General features: G+C 43.1%; 3 protein-coding genes across 3 annotated transcripts; 1 reads left to right on the top strand and 2 right to left on the bottom strand.

Moving 5' to 3' along the window:
- Positions 1 to 3,024: 3,024 nt before the first annotated feature.
- Positions 3,025 to 3,764, top strand: LOC119652176. The gene is made up of 2 exons (XM_038056121.1): positions 3,025 to 3,240; positions 3,303 to 3,764. Exons 1-2 carry the CDS (start codon positions 3,058 to 3,060, stop codon positions 3,762 to 3,764), a joined length of 645 nt encoding a protein of 214 aa, XP_037912049.1. The 5' UTR covers positions 3,025 to 3,057.
- Positions 3,765 to 8,673: 4,909 nt separating this feature from the next.
- LOC119651330 (dolichol-phosphate mannosyltransferase subunit 1) lies at positions 8,674 to 9,689 on the bottom strand. Its single transcript, XM_038054871.1, has 3 exons — positions 9,475 to 9,689; positions 9,199 to 9,409; positions 8,674 to 9,141 (listed from the first exon to the last, which is right to left on the bottom strand). Exons 1-3 carry the CDS (start codon positions 9,573 to 9,575, stop codon positions 8,731 to 8,733), a joined length of 723 nt encoding a protein of 240 aa, XP_037910799.1. The 5' UTR covers positions 9,576 to 9,689; the 3' UTR covers positions 8,674 to 8,730.
- Positions 9,690 to 16,516: 6,827 nt separating this feature from the next.
- Positions 16,517 to 17,986, bottom strand: LOC119652738 (NADH dehydrogenase [ubiquinone] 1 beta subcomplex subunit 9-like). Its single transcript, XM_038057036.1, has 3 exons — positions 17,790 to 17,986; positions 17,544 to 17,686; positions 16,517 to 16,771 (listed from the first exon to the last, which is right to left on the bottom strand). The coding sequence occupies exons 1-3, from the start codon at positions 17,882 to 17,884 to the stop codon at positions 16,578 to 16,580; spliced, it is 432 nt and encodes a 143-aa protein (XP_037912964.1). The 5' UTR covers positions 17,885 to 17,986; the 3' UTR covers positions 16,517 to 16,577.
- Positions 17,987 to 17,989: the final 3 nt, after the last annotated feature.

The following is a 17,989-nucleotide window of genomic DNA, read 5'->3' on the forward strand; positions in this document are numbered from 1 at the left end:
TTATTTCAACGATTTCGTGAATACGGTTGTCAAGAATGCGTTCAGAAATCTTCATGGTATGGGAAAGTAACCGGATCGGACGGTAATTTGAACATTCTCTTGGGCTACCTTTCTTTTTCCATATTGGAACTGTGGTACTTTCTTGCCAGCCAGATGGTGTTCTACTTTCCTGAGTAATCCAATTAAATAATTCACTTACTCACAGTGTTGGGTTCCAGCTCTTCGCATTCCAGAACTCAAATGCGATGTCGTCAGGTCTTGCTGCTTTCCCCGATTTCATTCGTTTTATTGCCTCCTTGACTTCAGTTGCGCTGACAGCTACGTCATCGTGTTTTATGTGAGTACCTGTCTCGTGGACTTCATCTCACGGCGTTCTTAAGACACGGATTGACTTTGTGATCACAATCAGAGCCCCGCCGCCAGTCTATACCGAGTGCATGGCTTAGCATTCATACTAGTGGATACAAGACCTGCCTAAATCTCTACCGAACTAAGGAGTACGGCACGCGTGTTGAAACGCAACACCACGCTGAGACCCGAAGGTTTCTGTTCGCTTGAACGCAACCACAACCCCCCTGTAGCTCCCACTAGGGGGTCAACCGGAAACAACCGAGCTGAACGCAAATACAACAGGAGTTCACCTGAAGTATGTGAATTCAGGGGCAATCCCGGTTCCCATGGTACCAGTATACCCCTGGTAAGGTTTCGTGACCATTGCCACTTCAGATGAGTCCCCGTGCAGACTCCGGTCTGATCGCCCTAATTAGGCCTTTGGAGCATTCGCCTACTGCATCACGGCCGACGAGCCAATGCGACACACCGTCTCCCGGTGCCACCACTATGGAAGTTCTCCTCGGCCACTTGGTTTTGGTTCGGCCGACAGGTTGCTTCTTCCTCCCCGCCACCTCTGAATACCAGTTGCGCTGACAGTGAAGTCCTCGGTGTTTTACGTAGGTACCTATCGTGGAGACTTAATCCTACGGTCCTCTTCAGACACGGATTGATTTTGTGACCGCAATCAGAGTCCCGCTCAGACAAGCGCAACGGTATCAGTCTATACCAAGTGCATGGCTTAGCATTCATACTGGTGGATGCAAGAATTACCCAAATCTCTACCGAACTATGGAGTACGGCACCCGTGTTGATACGCAACACCACGTCGAGGCCCGAAGGTCTCTTCTCGCTCGAGCACAACCACAGCCCCCATGAAATTCCCACTAGGGGGCCAACCGCAACCAACCGAGCTGTAGTCAGATACGACAGGAATTCTCCTGAAGTATAATTCTCTCCAAACCCCTTTCCCCATAGCACCTGCTACCGTTTGCCTTTTGACCCAAATGACCATGAGGGAGTGATGACAAGTCTTTTCATCGAGAAGTTGCCAGAAGGAATCTTTCTCGGCATCAGATCGAGCTGTCTGTGGTACGCACGCGGTAAGGAAGTCAATAGTGCCGATCATCAAATTGTTCGACTTCTTTAATGCCATCACGGAAACCTTCCGAGATGGGCTGCCAAAATAGAGAAGTTTATAGCCATTTTCACCGCGTTCGCGTTCAATGTCACAACTTTTGGCACCAAACCATTGGGTTTCTTGCAGGGCGCAGATATCAATGCGCCTTTTCCGAAGGGCTCTTGCGAGTTCCTCGGTCTTTCCAGTTAGGGTGTCAACATTTAGCGTGCAGACACGTTTTTGTTTTGTTCGGACTTACTTACATCCTGACGCCGTCCATGCGTCAAGACCCCTTGCCCATTTCTCAACAGGACCGGAACTCGTTCTGCCCCGTCGACTGAGGTAGACGCCCTAGCACTCTTCCGAGGCTTATTACTCGATCCGATCATCTTGTTTCTAATGACGTTGGATGCATTTTCTTGGTCAACTTGTTACAGGACCTGTCACCAAGAGAGATCAGGTAGGGTTTAGCATAGTGGAATAACTCCAACTATAGTCTATTTATCTTTTTCTCTCAGCATTTTATTTTTGTTTTACTGAGGATAGTACAAAGTACGTTGCCGCAAACCCTCCTCCGTTATCTAGGCTTGGGACCAGCATACTATGTTAATAGCACGGCGGAGTTATGGGAGTGGCGCAAAGGGTGTAACATTTTTTTCTCCTTATGTAGCCGTGTGTGGTATCAAATGAAAGGTCCTTTCTCAAACATATCTGAGTTTGTCGTTTCCAAAAAGAAAGAGTGTCGGGTCAAAATCTACAAACTTTCTTTTCTGTAAGCAACTGTTCAGTGTATTGGAAACTCTGCAGAAGTGAAAAACACCCAGATTAAGTTACAATGGAGTTGGTCAAGCGTCGGCCTCTCGGTCGTTGTATCTTGCTAATATAATTTTACCAGGTCGAAGAATTTTTCTACTTTTTTAGGACACCCTCAGCTGTTGAGAGAGACAATTTCAATAGAAGACATTCGATTTACACAAGATTGATTACTTTCGTCCCATTCTCGACATTCACTATTTCTTATCTTTTATGGTAAAATGTATCCAACACATCACAGCACTACCTTTATTTATCAATCATCATATTCCGATAACTGTTCTATGTTACAGGTATATTTCCATGCCCAACTCAGACAGTAGCAGATAATCGCCCACTCCTGACTGATTCATTTGCAAAAAGCACCACGTTCAAGTATACTTTCCCCTACATAAAATAACAAGACAGTTTTGATAGTTTTGATTAATCTTCAAGTAGCTTCCTGGCTATATTCCGCACGTATCAGATAAGAAAGGCGGGCCATTGAACGTGACTTCCAACAGTTGCTCTCGGCAAAAATGGAGTGTTCAAAAAACCCTCTTCACTCCAAAATATCTAAACTAGCCGAGTTAAATCCATTGAGATCTGCCAGCCATTATCAGGGGCTACTTTGAATACAAAATTTCTCTTAACGCTATTAGTGATAATCATAATTGGATCTGATAAACCGTAATAATCTGCTTGTACTAATGAATGTTATCAAATGAATAATTGTCCCGATAATGTTGGATAATGAAAGGTAAACAGTGAGTTCAGACTTATTGGTCGTTACGGTCAGAAGAAGTATCTCCACAATGGATTCCATTGAAATTCAGCCTCGTAACTCCACTGAAAGAAAATTTTTAAAAACTTTCGAATCTATCTTGAACACCATCAATCATAACTTGATCGGTTTAATCACCGTTTACATGTCCTGGCGTATTTTCCATGGAAATTTAACAGTCATTCCTCTTCACGCTTGGTTGTGCATTTGCGGAGTAAGTTGCAAAGAATATTTAGATTATTCATACCTATTTCCTCTAGAGCTTTTCTTTTCTAGTTTCAATTGCTAATGGCGGAAGGCATATTGATTTTGAATCCTGAAAATGCCTGGTCGAGATACATTCCATTTAAACTCAAGCGTATTTTTCATTGGATACTCCAAGTTATCGGAGCTATTTTAGGAGTCTCTGGAGCTTTCCTGATAATTTCTAGGATTAACCGGAAGCATTTCGTAACTACGCATGGAGTTTTAGGTTATTTAAATGCTTTAATGAAAGCCAATTGTAGTTTATCTGCATCTTTTACCTGTTTTAGGCATCATCGCGACAGTGACGACACTACTGAACTTAATGGTGGGCCTTTGCAACTATTCCTCTCCGAGACTGGAAAGGATCATAGGATTAAATACCGTCAAAACGTTACACACAATCTTTGGAATATCCGGATTTGTGTCTGCTCTCATGGCGTTATTTTATGGGTATCCGTACTATATATCTGGAGAGGTGTTGACCCTATTTGAAGTTTCCACTGGCGTTACCATAATCTTAACTTTGATTGGCCCATTCAAATCGTTTTTCATTCTATTGAATTTGAATGATTTGTTTAGTCATTGAGAGTGTGTGAGACTGCAAGCTATTTATTAAGTATCTAAATTTGAAATCTCAGCTTTACTGTATAAAAAAAAATCCTTCTGTCGAATGTATGTGCGTGTTTTACATGTTGGCAAACAAATACAATGAATAAACATCTCTACCACATAAAAGATTCCTTATTTAGATTATTAATCTATAAATAGGTAGTGTTACCTCCTGGCATCCGTCGCGCTGAAGACGCAGGGCATATCCGCCCTACATCGTGCATCATAAAATTAACCACCACCAATGAACGGCTGTTATGGAGACGCCATAATTTCACGACTTTTGACACAATATGGAAAATATTGGCACCAGCGTGTGTGGCGTAACAGCGCTAAGGATAACACTGCCTCACCCGAAACTGGCGTAAATATACTGAACCTTCTCAGCGTGATTAGCTCATATCTCGACTTCATCATCGTCTGTTTCATATCCGAAAAATTTTCCATTACAGCTTCTATAAATAGTCTCTAACTCTTCTTATGGACCCTACAGTATTAGGAACTGTCTTTACTAGCACTTGCCAACGTTTATCGCTTCACCGTCCACCATAAACGATTCAAATGTGCTTATGAATCACTAGATCTTGGTACTAGCTTGAGGAATTTGTTCGAATTTGTAATTCGGGGCGAAGGAATCGACGCGCCTATCGGATGAATTGCAGATGACGTTACGCTGTATTTCAGCGGCTTCCCTCCAAATACCTTCATTAACCATGGGGCATTGCAACATTGGGGTTCTGTTGCAGGGCGGACTGGCTCCCCATTACTCGTGGGAATAACATTGGGGACATTTGTTTAAATTCTTTTAATAGGACCACAGGGACACGAAGACAGTTCCCAACATGGTTAAGAGCCGCTCAACAACACCAGAGCGGCTCTTTGCCCTTGGATGTTTAGCGATTATGCCGTCAACCACCAGGGACGGAAGACCTAGGCGTCATATGATTTGGACGAACCAACTCAATGAATTTATCGTCCGTGCCTATTGCCGTATCACGGATTTGGAAAGGAATCCATCAGGGTACAGACACCGACTCCATGATGCGTTCATAACCCGCTTTTCGGAACTAAGTCATGTTCCGGAGCTGAACGTTGTCAATCAATAGCGGGTGATAGTGAAAAATAATCGAGTTGTCCAATTTTCCACGAAGTTTCACTTAAGCTCAGTTTTGAGTCATCAACTTTCCGGGCTGAACAAGGAAGCAACTCGAATACTCCACCTATAAGGCACTCCATGAACCCGGTAACCAGGAGAAGCTTAGTGACTGGGGATGTCGACCCAATTTATAATGATGCATTGACCGCGTTCCAGAATATACTGAGATTCTCCCAGACGCTAGGCCAAGGATCCCAAAACTAAAGTTTACTTCAGCAACTACCAACATCATGCTGCCGTTGATAGAATTTTGGTTGATCTTTTGGCTAGCGAAATTTTGCGGCAGAGGTTCACAGCTTGATCTACATTGCAGCTGCCACGTTTATTCGTCTCAATAATCAACATCTTGGAGCCAATAACAGAGGTACGCGCAGGAGAAATTTACCGTTCTGGGTATTTTGCCTCAACAAAATCGTCGAAAAGTTGAGAAAGGAGATTGGTCGAGTCACGCAAGCACTTCTTGGAAATCCATCACTAAGAGTGCACAGATGCATTACCAACATCATTGGAAACTACCATCTGCCCAATGATGTGACAATCGAAGAAATCCTCGAGGTGTTGAAGCAGACACTTGCGGTATGCTCCAATCGCATCCATAGGTATCACAAAAGCTTTCAGTGAAGTACAGACAACACCTTGTTTTTCCAAAACCAACGGGGATTCTATAAAAATCTCACCAACTGAGGTCGTGAAAATAACCACGATCTGGATTAGGCAGAAGACTTTTGGAGAAGTGTTTCGCTCCAGCTGTTGCAATTTAGAAGCAGCGTGGCTCCCACACCGTATGCGTTCATGCGAGGCCCTGCCCGAAATGACCATGCCTGACGTAACTGAAGCTGATGTGGAAGCAGCCCTTGAAAAGGCAAATAATTGGAAGGCGCCAGGAGTTGACAAGGTTCACAACTTCTGACTGAAGCGGTTCAAGAGCACCCACAGAGTATTGGCAAATCATTTTAATCAGATGATTGCCGATCCTAAATTAGTTCCAGAATTCCGCGCAAGACAGATTGGGCGATACATAAAATAGAAGCGTAAAATAGAGCGCCCGAGTTACGATCCCCGGGAGGAGTTGAGAAAACAACCCAGGTGATCACAACTAGCATGAGGGAAGCTTTTGAATAAAGCAAGCAGAGAGCAACAGAGAAAAGCAACAAGATTCCTCTTCAATCGTGCTCTGAAGTATGGTCCATTATTATAAAGAGGCACAGAAACCTCTAAAGAAGAGCATAAGATCGGCAAAATGATCATCATGGGGACGCTTTTGCGAGGAGATTAACTCTCTCATTGCAACTTCAAAGCTGAAGCGGATTCTTGTCAAAAAACGAACCGAGAAGCTGGGTTGTCTACATTTACAAGTCGGGCGGTATACTGGAATAGGTGAAAAAAACGGCAAAGCAATTGCTTGAAGTGCACTTGCGTTAGTAATAGAGGGAATGGATGCCCTGGGTTTACATATTCGAACATATAACGTACATGCCTAACACACGCTTATATTCCAATTATCTGGCGTAATGTGAAGGTTTACTCCAAAACCAGGGAAACCCACCTACACGGACGCAAAAAACTCCCAACCGATCAGTCTAACGTCCTTTCTACTAGAAGTACTAGAAAGACTAGTAGATCGGTTCTCAAGGGATACGTTCATTCCTAAGTGACCACTTCACTAAAGGCAACACGGCTATCAGGAAGCAACATGGATATCGAAAGTGCCTTCAATTATGCCTCATTCGCGGCAAGATAGTATAGAATCGTTCTGCTGTTAATCAGTTGGATCCTACACGTGATGGTGGATCCTACACATATGCTGGTCGGCCAGAAGTCTATTGAGGCAGAATGTCTTAATGGCTGCCTACAGTGAGGGGTTCTCTTTTCTCTGTTTTGGCTCCTGATAATGGACACCTTGCTATAGTTCCTGGAGGACACAAAGCACAAGCATTTACGGACGATTTAGCTGGAATATTTATCGGCAAGTTTGCGGACACAGTATGTGACGGCTTAAATGCAACTTTGCATGTAATCCACAGTTGGTGCCTCTGCAACGAACTCACGGTGAACAGTAGGAAGACTAGACTAGTTATATTCATTAGGAACCTCAGGTGGGGCAGCTTAATGCTGGCTTACTTAGCAGGAACGGAAATCGAGCTGGTATAGTCAAGTATTTAGAAATACATCTCCTGCTCTGGTGCTGTAGCAGTGCGACAGATAAGACATGGGGACTTTCATCACAACAGATTCATTGAATATATACATTCATAGTATTATTGGAGCAAGGAGTACTACGCCGACCGCGCCACTCAAAACTATCCTAGATCCAACCCCCCTCCCACCTTCATTTGGAGGTAAACGGAAAGTAGCCAACGACGCAACGATACCATTAGCGCGTGGAAAGTTAGCTAATTATACGGTCATGGGTCCATCTCGAAATTCCTTGACAAACGTCAAGCGGCTCTGATGTCCCCTAATCATATTTTTTGCAGATTCATCCAGACGTACTCTGTCGTATTCACCAAAAGAGAAAAACGGGGGATTACAGGGTCAGTCATGGAGGACGAATTGGGGCAGGAGTGTTCTGCGGAAATCTGTTTATCCGCCCCATTTTATTTGCAGCAGAAGAATGCTTGGACGAAAATGGTGGGGTTGCACCATTCGAATCTGCTCTGACAGTCGGCTAGCGCTATAAGCCCTAAACTACATATCAAGCCAGATAGTGTGGAGTTCCTAACAGTTGCTGCTACTGCCAGGGCACCCGAACATTACTGACGATGAGGAAACTGACAAATTGGCTCCCCAAGGGTCGCGATCCACAATGGTGGTGCAATATACTGTCCAGTCTACTCGGAAGGGTGAAGTCGTAAGGATTCACGCAGCCGAAAGAATGTGAACTCTAGCCGGTAGGTTGAAATCTTTTTGAAAGAACCCTTTGTGGGGCCGTTAGAGCGGCATTTTTGTTGTTCCTTAAAAAGTGAGGCATGGAAACTCTAGAAGGCCTTTCACGGGACACTGTCCCTTAAACTACCATATAGAAATAATGCGAGGAAGAGGATATGCATATTGCACTGCCCGGCTTTCTCAGACTCTAGAAGAAGACACCTCGGACAAGTTTTTTTCACTGGGGATTCTGCGCACTCTTTGCCTCTGGCGAATGTTCTCAGATTCGCGAAGACCACAGTCGGGGCCATGGAACAGGCGATATTGAACCTTACAAAGGCCTAAGTGCTTGGAGTTGCGGCTAACCCACTAAACTAAATTTTCTCAACCTTTTGGCCCAGAACAGTAGAGAGGGAATGCGAACTTCGCAGGAAATCGCATTACAAGTAATCGTGAACGATCGTTTGTAGGTGTGGTTGACGCGGTACACCCTACCAAGGGATAAATGGCAACCATATTTCTACAGCAGAGTTTGTCGCCTTTATGCATATGAGCTCATGGAACACAATTGCTAGAATCACTATTCCTAATCTAACTAACTCCACGGCACTATGCAGTCTCAAGAATTCGCAATGTATCTCTGAGTTCCTCTGGTGTGAAACTATCCAGCAACTTGCTCGGTTTAATTTGCTTCGAAGTTGGATCGTGGTGTTGTGTTTTCACTGATTGACCTTCTAAATGATTTGTGTCCAATAAGAGAGTATCCGATCACGAAAATATAATTATTTATTTGTGACTCTAAACAAAAAACAAATGCAATTGATATTACGTGGTCGCGAATAAATACAACAAATTCTTGGCGAATTGTATAATCTCAGTCCCGCCCAGTTTCGACTCGCCATAGAGTCGATCTACAAAAGTTATAGGCACTTCACCGACCGTGTATCCATACTGTCTGGCTCTCACCAACATCTCCATTTGGAAAACGTAACCCTTCGACACACAGCCATCAATGAGTTTCTGCAGAACGTCCTTTTTATATAAACGGAATGACCCGGTCAAGTCGGAGGAGGAAATGTTTAAAAGCAACTGAGATAGGAAATTGGCTGTCCGGGATATCAGCTTCCTCTTAAAGTCCCACCCAAATACTCCGCCTCCTGTAACATAGCGAGTACCGGAAACCACATCGTAGTCATGTTTTTTCTGCAGACTAATGAATTCAGGGATGAATTTTGGCTGAAAATATAGTTATCTGAGTGTCTTGGGGAAATGTTTCTAGGTATGAATGCATACGTGGTGGCTGAAGTCAGCGTCCATGATAATGATGAAATTGCCGGTGGCGTGTTTGATGCCGTGTATGTAGGCGGTCCCCAGCCCCAGTTTGGAGGCTCTCGGCCTCAGGACAATCTTGTCTTCTCCATAGATCTTCTGCAAGTCCTTGGCTACGTCAAGGGTTCCGTCAGGACTCCCGTCATCAATTATGATCACCTCGTAGTTCAGATTTCTGTCAATAAGTGCACTTTCATGAAGCATACGTGATTTGTAACATTGTTTACGTGTACTACTCACTCCGCACTCAAATACTTCACGATCAGCCAAACGATTATTGGCAAATTATCCTTCTCATTGTAAGTCGGGAGCAATATGGAATATTTGTTTTCAGAACTCATTGTTTCAACATTTGTTTAACAAACAGGACGTACACAACTTTGAACAAATATCCCAAAGCCTAATCTACTTATCAATACAAATTCTGACGTTCCATGGAATTTATTTGACATTTCTGATTAATTGGGTTGGGGTCAAGTAATTGTAGGCTTGTGTGAGGTTTCATACATTCCTCTGGGAAAGAATCCACTAAGTGATCATAGCGCCACCTATTAGAATCTACTAGGATTACAGCCGATAAATCAGAATGCCGGGAGCTCGGAATCTTGTGTGAGAAACCTTCTATGCACGTTTTTCGTTATGGCCAGTCAGCATGCCCACAATACTTCTGCAAGTCTTCCTGCTTTTCGACAGGATAACCTTTGCTATATCAGAGTGAAATTATGCGGTGTTTCCAACGATTAATTAATTGAAATAATAAAACTTGTTGTTTCTTTTTCGTTGGTGTGGGTATTTATTCTTGCAAATACCGATATTTCGGGAACCACTTGTTCCCTTCATCAGTGCAAACTTGTTTGCACTGATGAAGGGAACAAGTGGTTCCCGAAATATCGGTATTTGCAAGAATAAATACCCACACCAACGAAAAAGAAACAACAAGTTTTCTTTGCTATATGTTTGTTTGGTTCTGACAGAAAAAGTTTGGTGTGTTTCGCAGTATTAAGACACTGCCATTTGCCATGATGGGAAGCTTGTTCCCAGCTTTTGATAGCAGTATTGGCCAATGTTATTGACCCCCGAAATACTGGTTCCGATCCGGGTGTGGGGGAAATTGAACCCTCTTTTGCTAAAGACTCCGAAATTTTATTTCCTTCTATACCAAAATGACCGGGTATCCAAAGTAGTTCGAAAGTATTGAATCTAGAAACCGAGTTCAATCGATTTCTACCTTCCTGAACGATTTTTGAAGTAATCAAAGGACTGCTTAACGCCCTCCATGCAGCTTGACTATCGCTTCAGATTGTGATGCGCCTATCCGTCATCCGCTCGTAAATTATCCAAGTTGCCGCCCTTAGGACCGTATACACTTCAGACTGAAAGACCGTTGCATATTCTCTCAATTTAAAAGCCCACTTCTGTTAAGGATGCAACAATTGTGGCGCGTCAACTCTGTTACGGCGAGAGTCCAGAGTTGCATCCCCTTGGCACCAAAACGGTCACCAAAGCTGTCAACCAACCAAACTCCCATAATACCCAGTCGTGAACACCGACTGGGCGAGATAATATATGGAACCCGATGGCACGTGCTGGAGCTAACCCGAATGCTAGCAGTTTGTCGAGACGTGAGCGGGAGCTCTTGATTCTCACATATAGGTAATAGGACACAGGCAGGACACAGAAACCTTATCACGTGCCTTGACTCAGGAATCAACAAAACAAAACCCACCCAGGGTAAACTATTCTATTAAAGTTGTGAAGGATCAGGGCGAAATTATACCACCGAATGTTTTAATCCAGAAGAAGCAAAACTGCCAAACTGCCTAATAAGGGAGAAGACTAACTCACAAAACCTAACGCGCGAGGAATGAACGGAGAAGGATCAGCTCTGAGCCGATTCGGACATCTACCCCGTTAGTAGTAGTAAATTTATAGCTAAATTCCACATGCCCATCAGGGTGGATCGAAGGTGTCCTTGCAGCTAACACATCAAATATCGCTCCATTATAAGCTGCATATAGTGATCTCGTTTGGATTAAATTAGTCTCCAAGTCTACGCACCATAGCGCATTTATTCTGTAAAAAGTACCTTCCCTTTAGTGCAAAATTACACACAATAATCTAGTCCTTTCATGTATCGATCAACGAACTTGATCCTTCATAACGTTGACCTTATCGTCGACATGATGGCTTCACTCTCGGCAGCGGCCAGAGTCGCCGTGGATTCGATGGACGATGTTGTCACCGCGGACATAGCAGCATCCTCATTTTGCACAGGTACTGCCTCCTTAGGGCTCGCCACAATCGCAGTTGTACTAAGTCAATCAACATACTTCACAGAAGTGGCGATAGCACACCTCCTTGGGGGCAGCCTTTCGTCGCTTCCGTTCTTAGGTGGCGATTAACACCCACTTCAGCACACAGCAATCTCTGCGTTAGCATAGCACAGATCCACTTAATTAAAGTTTCATTAACAGCATGCTCTCTGACGACATCACAGAATTTTTCGAAAGCCTCACAGTCAAACGCTCTTTCACTGTCCACGAACATCCCCATCGCATTCAAAGCTGCGTCCTCTATCTTTGAGAGAAGAGCAGACTGACAGGACTTTCAATGCTGGTAAGTATATTGGTTTTTATTTCGTGAATGCGCCCTCACGCGAATGTGACACTCAACCAGTTTCTCCAAAGATTTCATGAAGAATGAATCAAACTCTTTTGTCTGAAGTTCTTTGGATTTTAATACTCACGTTTTCCAAACTTAGGTATGAAGACTACCTTAACCTTCTGCCAAAAGGAAGGCACGCAGGCCAGAGCAAAACATCATCACGGAAAATAATTAATAGAAGTTGCTAAATGCTATATACTCTCTTTTATCATTGCTGGATAGATTGAGGGCGTAGAGCGTCAGCCTCCCAATCCTGCTGCTTTTGGTTGAAATCCTAGTCGTCATGGGTGTTTGTGTTCGTCTTGTGTTTGTCTCGCTGTTGTGAACGTATCACTTGCACAGCGTAAAGTGTGATGATAGTGAAACTGAATCAAAATCTGATTGTGTGGATGCCCTATACTCCACCAAGGAGTGAACAGAAGACACTTATATTCACACTGTGATTTCCAGAAGTTTAACCAGTCTTCATTCTTATTGCTCTTGCAAGCACGATTTAGAAGTTGGTTGGTTTGGTTGATTTTCTGAATCTTTGCAGTTCTCGTTTCCATCATGAAACCATTCTACCGCTTTGGCTACGAGAAATAGGACAAGCTTTCTCCAATTGATCTTCTGCCTGGAGCTGCGCCTTATTGCCATTGAATTAAGTCCAATCCATTTTATTAGGATTGGGGCGTACCCTACGTTCGCGGTCATCAGATCAGCTGAAGTGATAAAATCAAATAGCGTCTCTCCTCGAGGATTGCATTTGCTATTGCCTCAACAAATATGCTGAGCATTCGCATCACAACCTATTAGGAGTTCGAAGCCACTTGATTCTGCATACACTACCAGATCCCTTACGTCGGCGGTGGACACAAAGAATCATAGGATAAAGAAGCGGAGGCAACAGTGATGTTTCTCCTCTCCATTAACTTGGTATTGTACGTTGATCGGAACTAGTTCCTGAGAACAGAATTGTCTCAACATGGTTGCCTCTAACAATTTTGACATCAGATCGCAGGCCCTCGGTATCGAGGATCTCTCATCGAAGAGGATCCTAGTCTCCTTTACTGATCCAATATCACAGATTTTGTTAAAACGAAACCAATGCCTCGTGGACAAGAAATATATGAGAGTATAAAGTCCTGCAAATTTGCAAATCCTTGTAGCCAGGAGATAGGAAGAGGCTTTTGTATGCTGTAGGTTAATTTGACTTACCTATATGTTTATAGACATAAGTGCCGCTCACTGAAAAATCTGCTGCGTCCAGTGTGGATCTTATCGGGGTTACCAGCTTGTCCTCATCTTCCGCCGAAAGTTCCGCTTTCTTGCGTCCGATTTCTCTGGATATCGCTACACTTCGTGGTGTAACAACACCCATATTCCCCGTTTTCAAGAAACTTCGCTTTCTTTCGCAAGGCCTTCCGTTGTCGCCGTTTCCACATGGTAAAAGTGAAAGAGGAGGTTCTCACACACAAGCCTGTAGTCTCTTCTCTTTTCCGACTGAAGACTCCTTCTGCCTTCTCTCGTTTTCTGGAAGAGTTAGGCAACAGTTTCACCGACAGGCCGGCCGTAGTCAGGTTTCCAGTTTCTCTCATCAAGAGAGTTGCTGTACTCTCCTCTATGGCTGGTCGCACCGTAGACATCAGGTGCAGGTTTTCCACTAAAGTGGAGAGCCTATCTTCCATAGATTTCTCGGTTGGGGGACATACAGTTGATGTGGCATCCAAAATCCGTGCCTTGGCCATGATCTGATTTATCAAAGTAGCGGGTGAACTCGAAGTGCCACTTGGAGAGTCATAATCCATTGCTTTCATCTTCATATGTTCTTGGATACCCTTAGTGTAGTAGTAAATTACCACAGGCTCCCCCACCATGACAAGGTGGTGTCCGAGGAGCAGCATATCTAAGCGAATTTGCTCCATATCAAGACCACCTTTTCTTCCATTTAATGTGTAATATTCGTAAATTTCCTATATTAAGCCCACCATTTTTAGATTTTATTTGAAAGCTAATATAATGAGGCAATTTTTGCCAGCTTTAAAGGTTTGTAAGTTTAAATACCGTTACAATAATGCATATTGAAATTTAGATAAAAAATTGATTTTGAAATTTCTTTCAAGTTAAGTGAAGTGATGATTTTTATGTAGTTTCCAAAAATGGTTACAAATCTAGGATGGAGGGAATGTAAAGTTGTGATTTTGTTGGGAAGGTCAAGCTTTTTGACACTATTCACAAAAAACGCTATAACTCGAGAACGGTAAAAAGTAAATTGCCCATTCTATGCACCAATTTTCCTTGAACAAGTAGTACTATCCACCATTAAAGTTTCTACTCTGTTCTGTACAATCACAAACACGACATAAGTTTGAATTATATTCAGGTCAAATCGTCGTGTGTTCAGACCTAAACTAGGTCGAAGTGGATCTTTTGTTTGAGGGTTGAAGAAGTCCTGAATCCTCACCAACTTGGTGAAGTACCGGACCACTTGGGAAGCAACATACTTCCTCTCGTGTAGTCCGTGGGTGAGTTGCCTCTGCTCTGGACGAAACCGTCAGTCAATTTTTCGCCATTAAACAAATTAATCGATTTGATGGCTGGTTGATGAAGCTTACTATTATCTCCGCTGGCCCGGCGATTCATTTCCCTACTGCTCACACGCTACAGGTTGGTGGACCTAATACCAGGAAATACGATTTCTGGCAACTCCTTGACACAAAGACCTGTAACATTGCGGGAGATTTTTGGAACATCCAATTGGGGTAGCGAGAACGGTAAGAAAAATAAAGGGAGATAGGGAGAAAAGGCAACAGAGAGAGAAAGGACAGGCGTGCCAAAAAGAGGGGAAGAATGAGGTTAGTGTCGTCTAAAAGAAGAGGGATTGGACTTCACATATTGTGAAGAGGAGTAAGGGCCGGTGAAGAGAGAGACTCTCCCTTCTGGGTCAAATATGTTATGCTGCCACGTTCTAGAAGGTCGAAGATAATCCGAGGGGTTTGGTTGACTTACGAGGAGATTTTTCTAAACACAGTCGACCATTTGATGAGATTCAGTGCGAGTTTCCATTTAGTCAAACACAAAACTCGTCAAGATAGGCAGAATTCTCCTAGTGGAATTTTCTTGGTTGCGGTGTAGATAGTGAGGTCGTCAGCATATTGTGGGATCTAGATGGTATTTTGGCATGAGAGTGGCTTTGGGATTTCTGCCGTGAAGAAAGAGAAAAGTTTGGCGATTAGGACTGAGCCTTGTGAGATGCCAGCCGGGCTGGAGTAGGACAGAGAGGTGGCTTCGTGGACGACTACTTTCGCCGAGCGATTACCTAGGAAGTTCAGTACCAGCCTGCAAACATGAGGATGAAGGGAATCTTGTAATTTATGAACTAGTCCGTACTGGCAGACTGAGTTGAAAGTTTTTTTAAGTCGAGAAGGCAAGTTATGGTGGGGATTTTATTGTTAAGGCTGACTAGGATGTCTGTTTTTAGGACGAGGAAGGTGTGATCAACCGAATGTGAGGGGCGGTTTGCGAACAGAAAATCAGGCATGGAATTGTTCGAGTCGATCTTGTCGTCTATGAACGTTTTGATAGCAAGTTCAAAGACTTTTGCTAGGGAAGGGAGTACAGATATTGGTCGGTAGCTGTTAGGTTGGAAGCGATTTTTCAGTTTTCTGAGAATAAGGAAGACACGTGCGCATTTGCAGCTTGTAGGAAAGTGGGCATTCAGGATGCAGTAAGTTATTAGGATTTGCAGCAAAGGGCTGAAATTAGTACATTTTTTAAGGACGATCGTAGGCATGCGGTCAAAGCCGGTTGAGCGTTTATTGTTGGTCTTAAGTATGATGCTTTTAATCATATTGAGCTTAGTAAAAGCTAGAAATGCGGACGATTCGGTTTGAGAGGGTTAGTAAAAATGGTAGGCTTCGAAGAAGTGGTTTGCAAGTGAGGAGGAGGAGAAATGTCGTGAGGAAGGATCGAGGCTGAGGGGGCAGATTTTCCGAGATCACGGCAGGTTTTTCTTATTTAGCGAGAAGCATCGCTATTTAGAACAATACTCGCGAGGCGCGAGTTGGTGTACTCTAAATACGGAGTGCAGATCCTGGTTCTGGTGGATAGACTGAGAGCGTATACCTCGGCTTTTAGGATGTGGAAATGTTGTGAGAATCTATTCCTGAATTTGGTATCTTAAAGGAGGAAGTACTTTGGACCCAAGCTTGGCCAGAGCTGAAATATTTTGTTTGAGGATTACTCCCTCTTTTTTTTTGGTCCATGGACCCCTCGTTGCTCCCCATTTGGTCCGGTCGAACATCAAGTGGATCAATCCTCAAATAAAATATTTCAACTCTGGCCAAGCTTTGGCCCAAACTACTGAGCAATCAATATAATTGGTAGTCATGTCATGTTCTGCGAATTATATAATCGAGCGTTAAACATCTGCGAACCGCTTCAGTCACGCTGTTCTCTTAATTTTCCTCCCTTCCAACTTCAGTCGGAAGACAGCATCAAAATGTTGGCCTCAGTCTGAGATACTTTTTTATTTCATTTGTAACACTCACTTTAAGCCTTTTCCGAAAATCAGACTCATTGGAACATATGACGAAGGTGGATCACTTGTGATAGATTTAATTAAAACAACTAATGGTCGGGGCTGAACAAAAATTCACTATATTTCTCTTAAAGATCCGCTTTATACAGTTACACTTTATTTAATGATGAAGATCCTTTGGATCTGGTTTTCCGTATTTCTTCTCCCACCATGCAACGAATTCCTTCTTGCGTTGTTCACGCCGAGCAAAGTATTCGGGATATTGAGCCTTCTCGAGTGGATGCCAATAGTCGAGTACCCAATCTGGGGGTATAACTTCACGTTCAAATGCACAACCGCCGGGACTGTTTGCAACTGGAATAAAGAAATTAAATAAATGTTACTTAGTAGTTTCATGTGTTCTACAATACAGATACAAATTGTGGAATTAATTGATTTAATGCAATTGGAAAGCTATCATTTACATTTTATTTCAAAATAAAACTGGCGAGAACTTTTTTGGAATACTGAATACTGATGTATCTTAATAAAAGCAAATCTACTCGTTTATTAAGGACTTTCAAATAACATATTGGCAACCAATTCCAATCATAATATGAAATCGGTGAAAATATTGAATTTAGTTCGTAAATCGGATCATAGTATATCGCCCTAAGGACGCTGGGAAGCAATTTTAAAAGTAATGCGGACAATGGGGGGGTGTAAATATTGAATAGATGCTTCGGTATATCAGTCATACAAAATAAGTTCAGACGTGGTAAATGGTCATTTCTTAGGATTATGGGAGATTTATCCAAGGAACATCTTATTCTATTTAACCTAAAGCAGCTACAATAAAGGTAACTTTTGAATTCGTCCTGAAATTAGTAAGCTAATTAAGATAATATTGAAATGCCTGCCTGCAGAGGACGTCTTTCACCAAAAGAGAAAAAGTTTGTTTGGAATTATTGGAGTGGGATGTATACATCCACCTAACCTAAAGAAAAACTTGTACGGGTTCTTTCTAAATAGTACGCTCTTCTGAAATGATATAACTTCGCTTCTTGATACCAACAACTTTTCGTGGTACTAATCCTAAACTTTTATCCCAATATTATACTTTCCCACAATAGGACGTCGCACTCACATTTCTTTGGCTGGAAGTGTTGTGTTTCGAACAGTTCCTTCTCTCCCGCTAACAGCAATTCATTGGCCTTAACTGGGTCGTTGACATTCTTATTCTCTTCGAAACGTTGCCGCAACAATACTGCGCGGTACCGGAAAATATGCCTGCAAGGACAAACGACCTGCATTAGCTCCAAAACACCCAAGCAAATTGGTCTCTTATGTAAGTGCACTCCATGTCTGTCACTGTCCAATCGTCTCCACTCACCGTCTATCGTACCACGCCTCCAGGTTTCGCAGAGCCCTTTTGTAAAGGCTGCAAACCTTTCTACTGTGGGTAACTATGCCCGTAGGAACGGCCATTTCGGAGTATATAAAGGGATTGTAGATGAAATCCGGTGCAAAGAACTTGCGGCTGGGACGATTGACGTATATTTGACAGTGACTGGCGACGAAGTTGTTCCAAGT

The sequence above is a fragment of the Hermetia illucens genome, chromosome 3 (genome assembly GCF_905115235.1).
Source record: "Hermetia illucens chromosome 3, iHerIll2.2.curated.20191125, whole genome shotgun sequence".
NCBI lineage: Eukaryota > Metazoa > Arthropoda > Insecta > Diptera > Stratiomyidae > Hermetia > Hermetia illucens.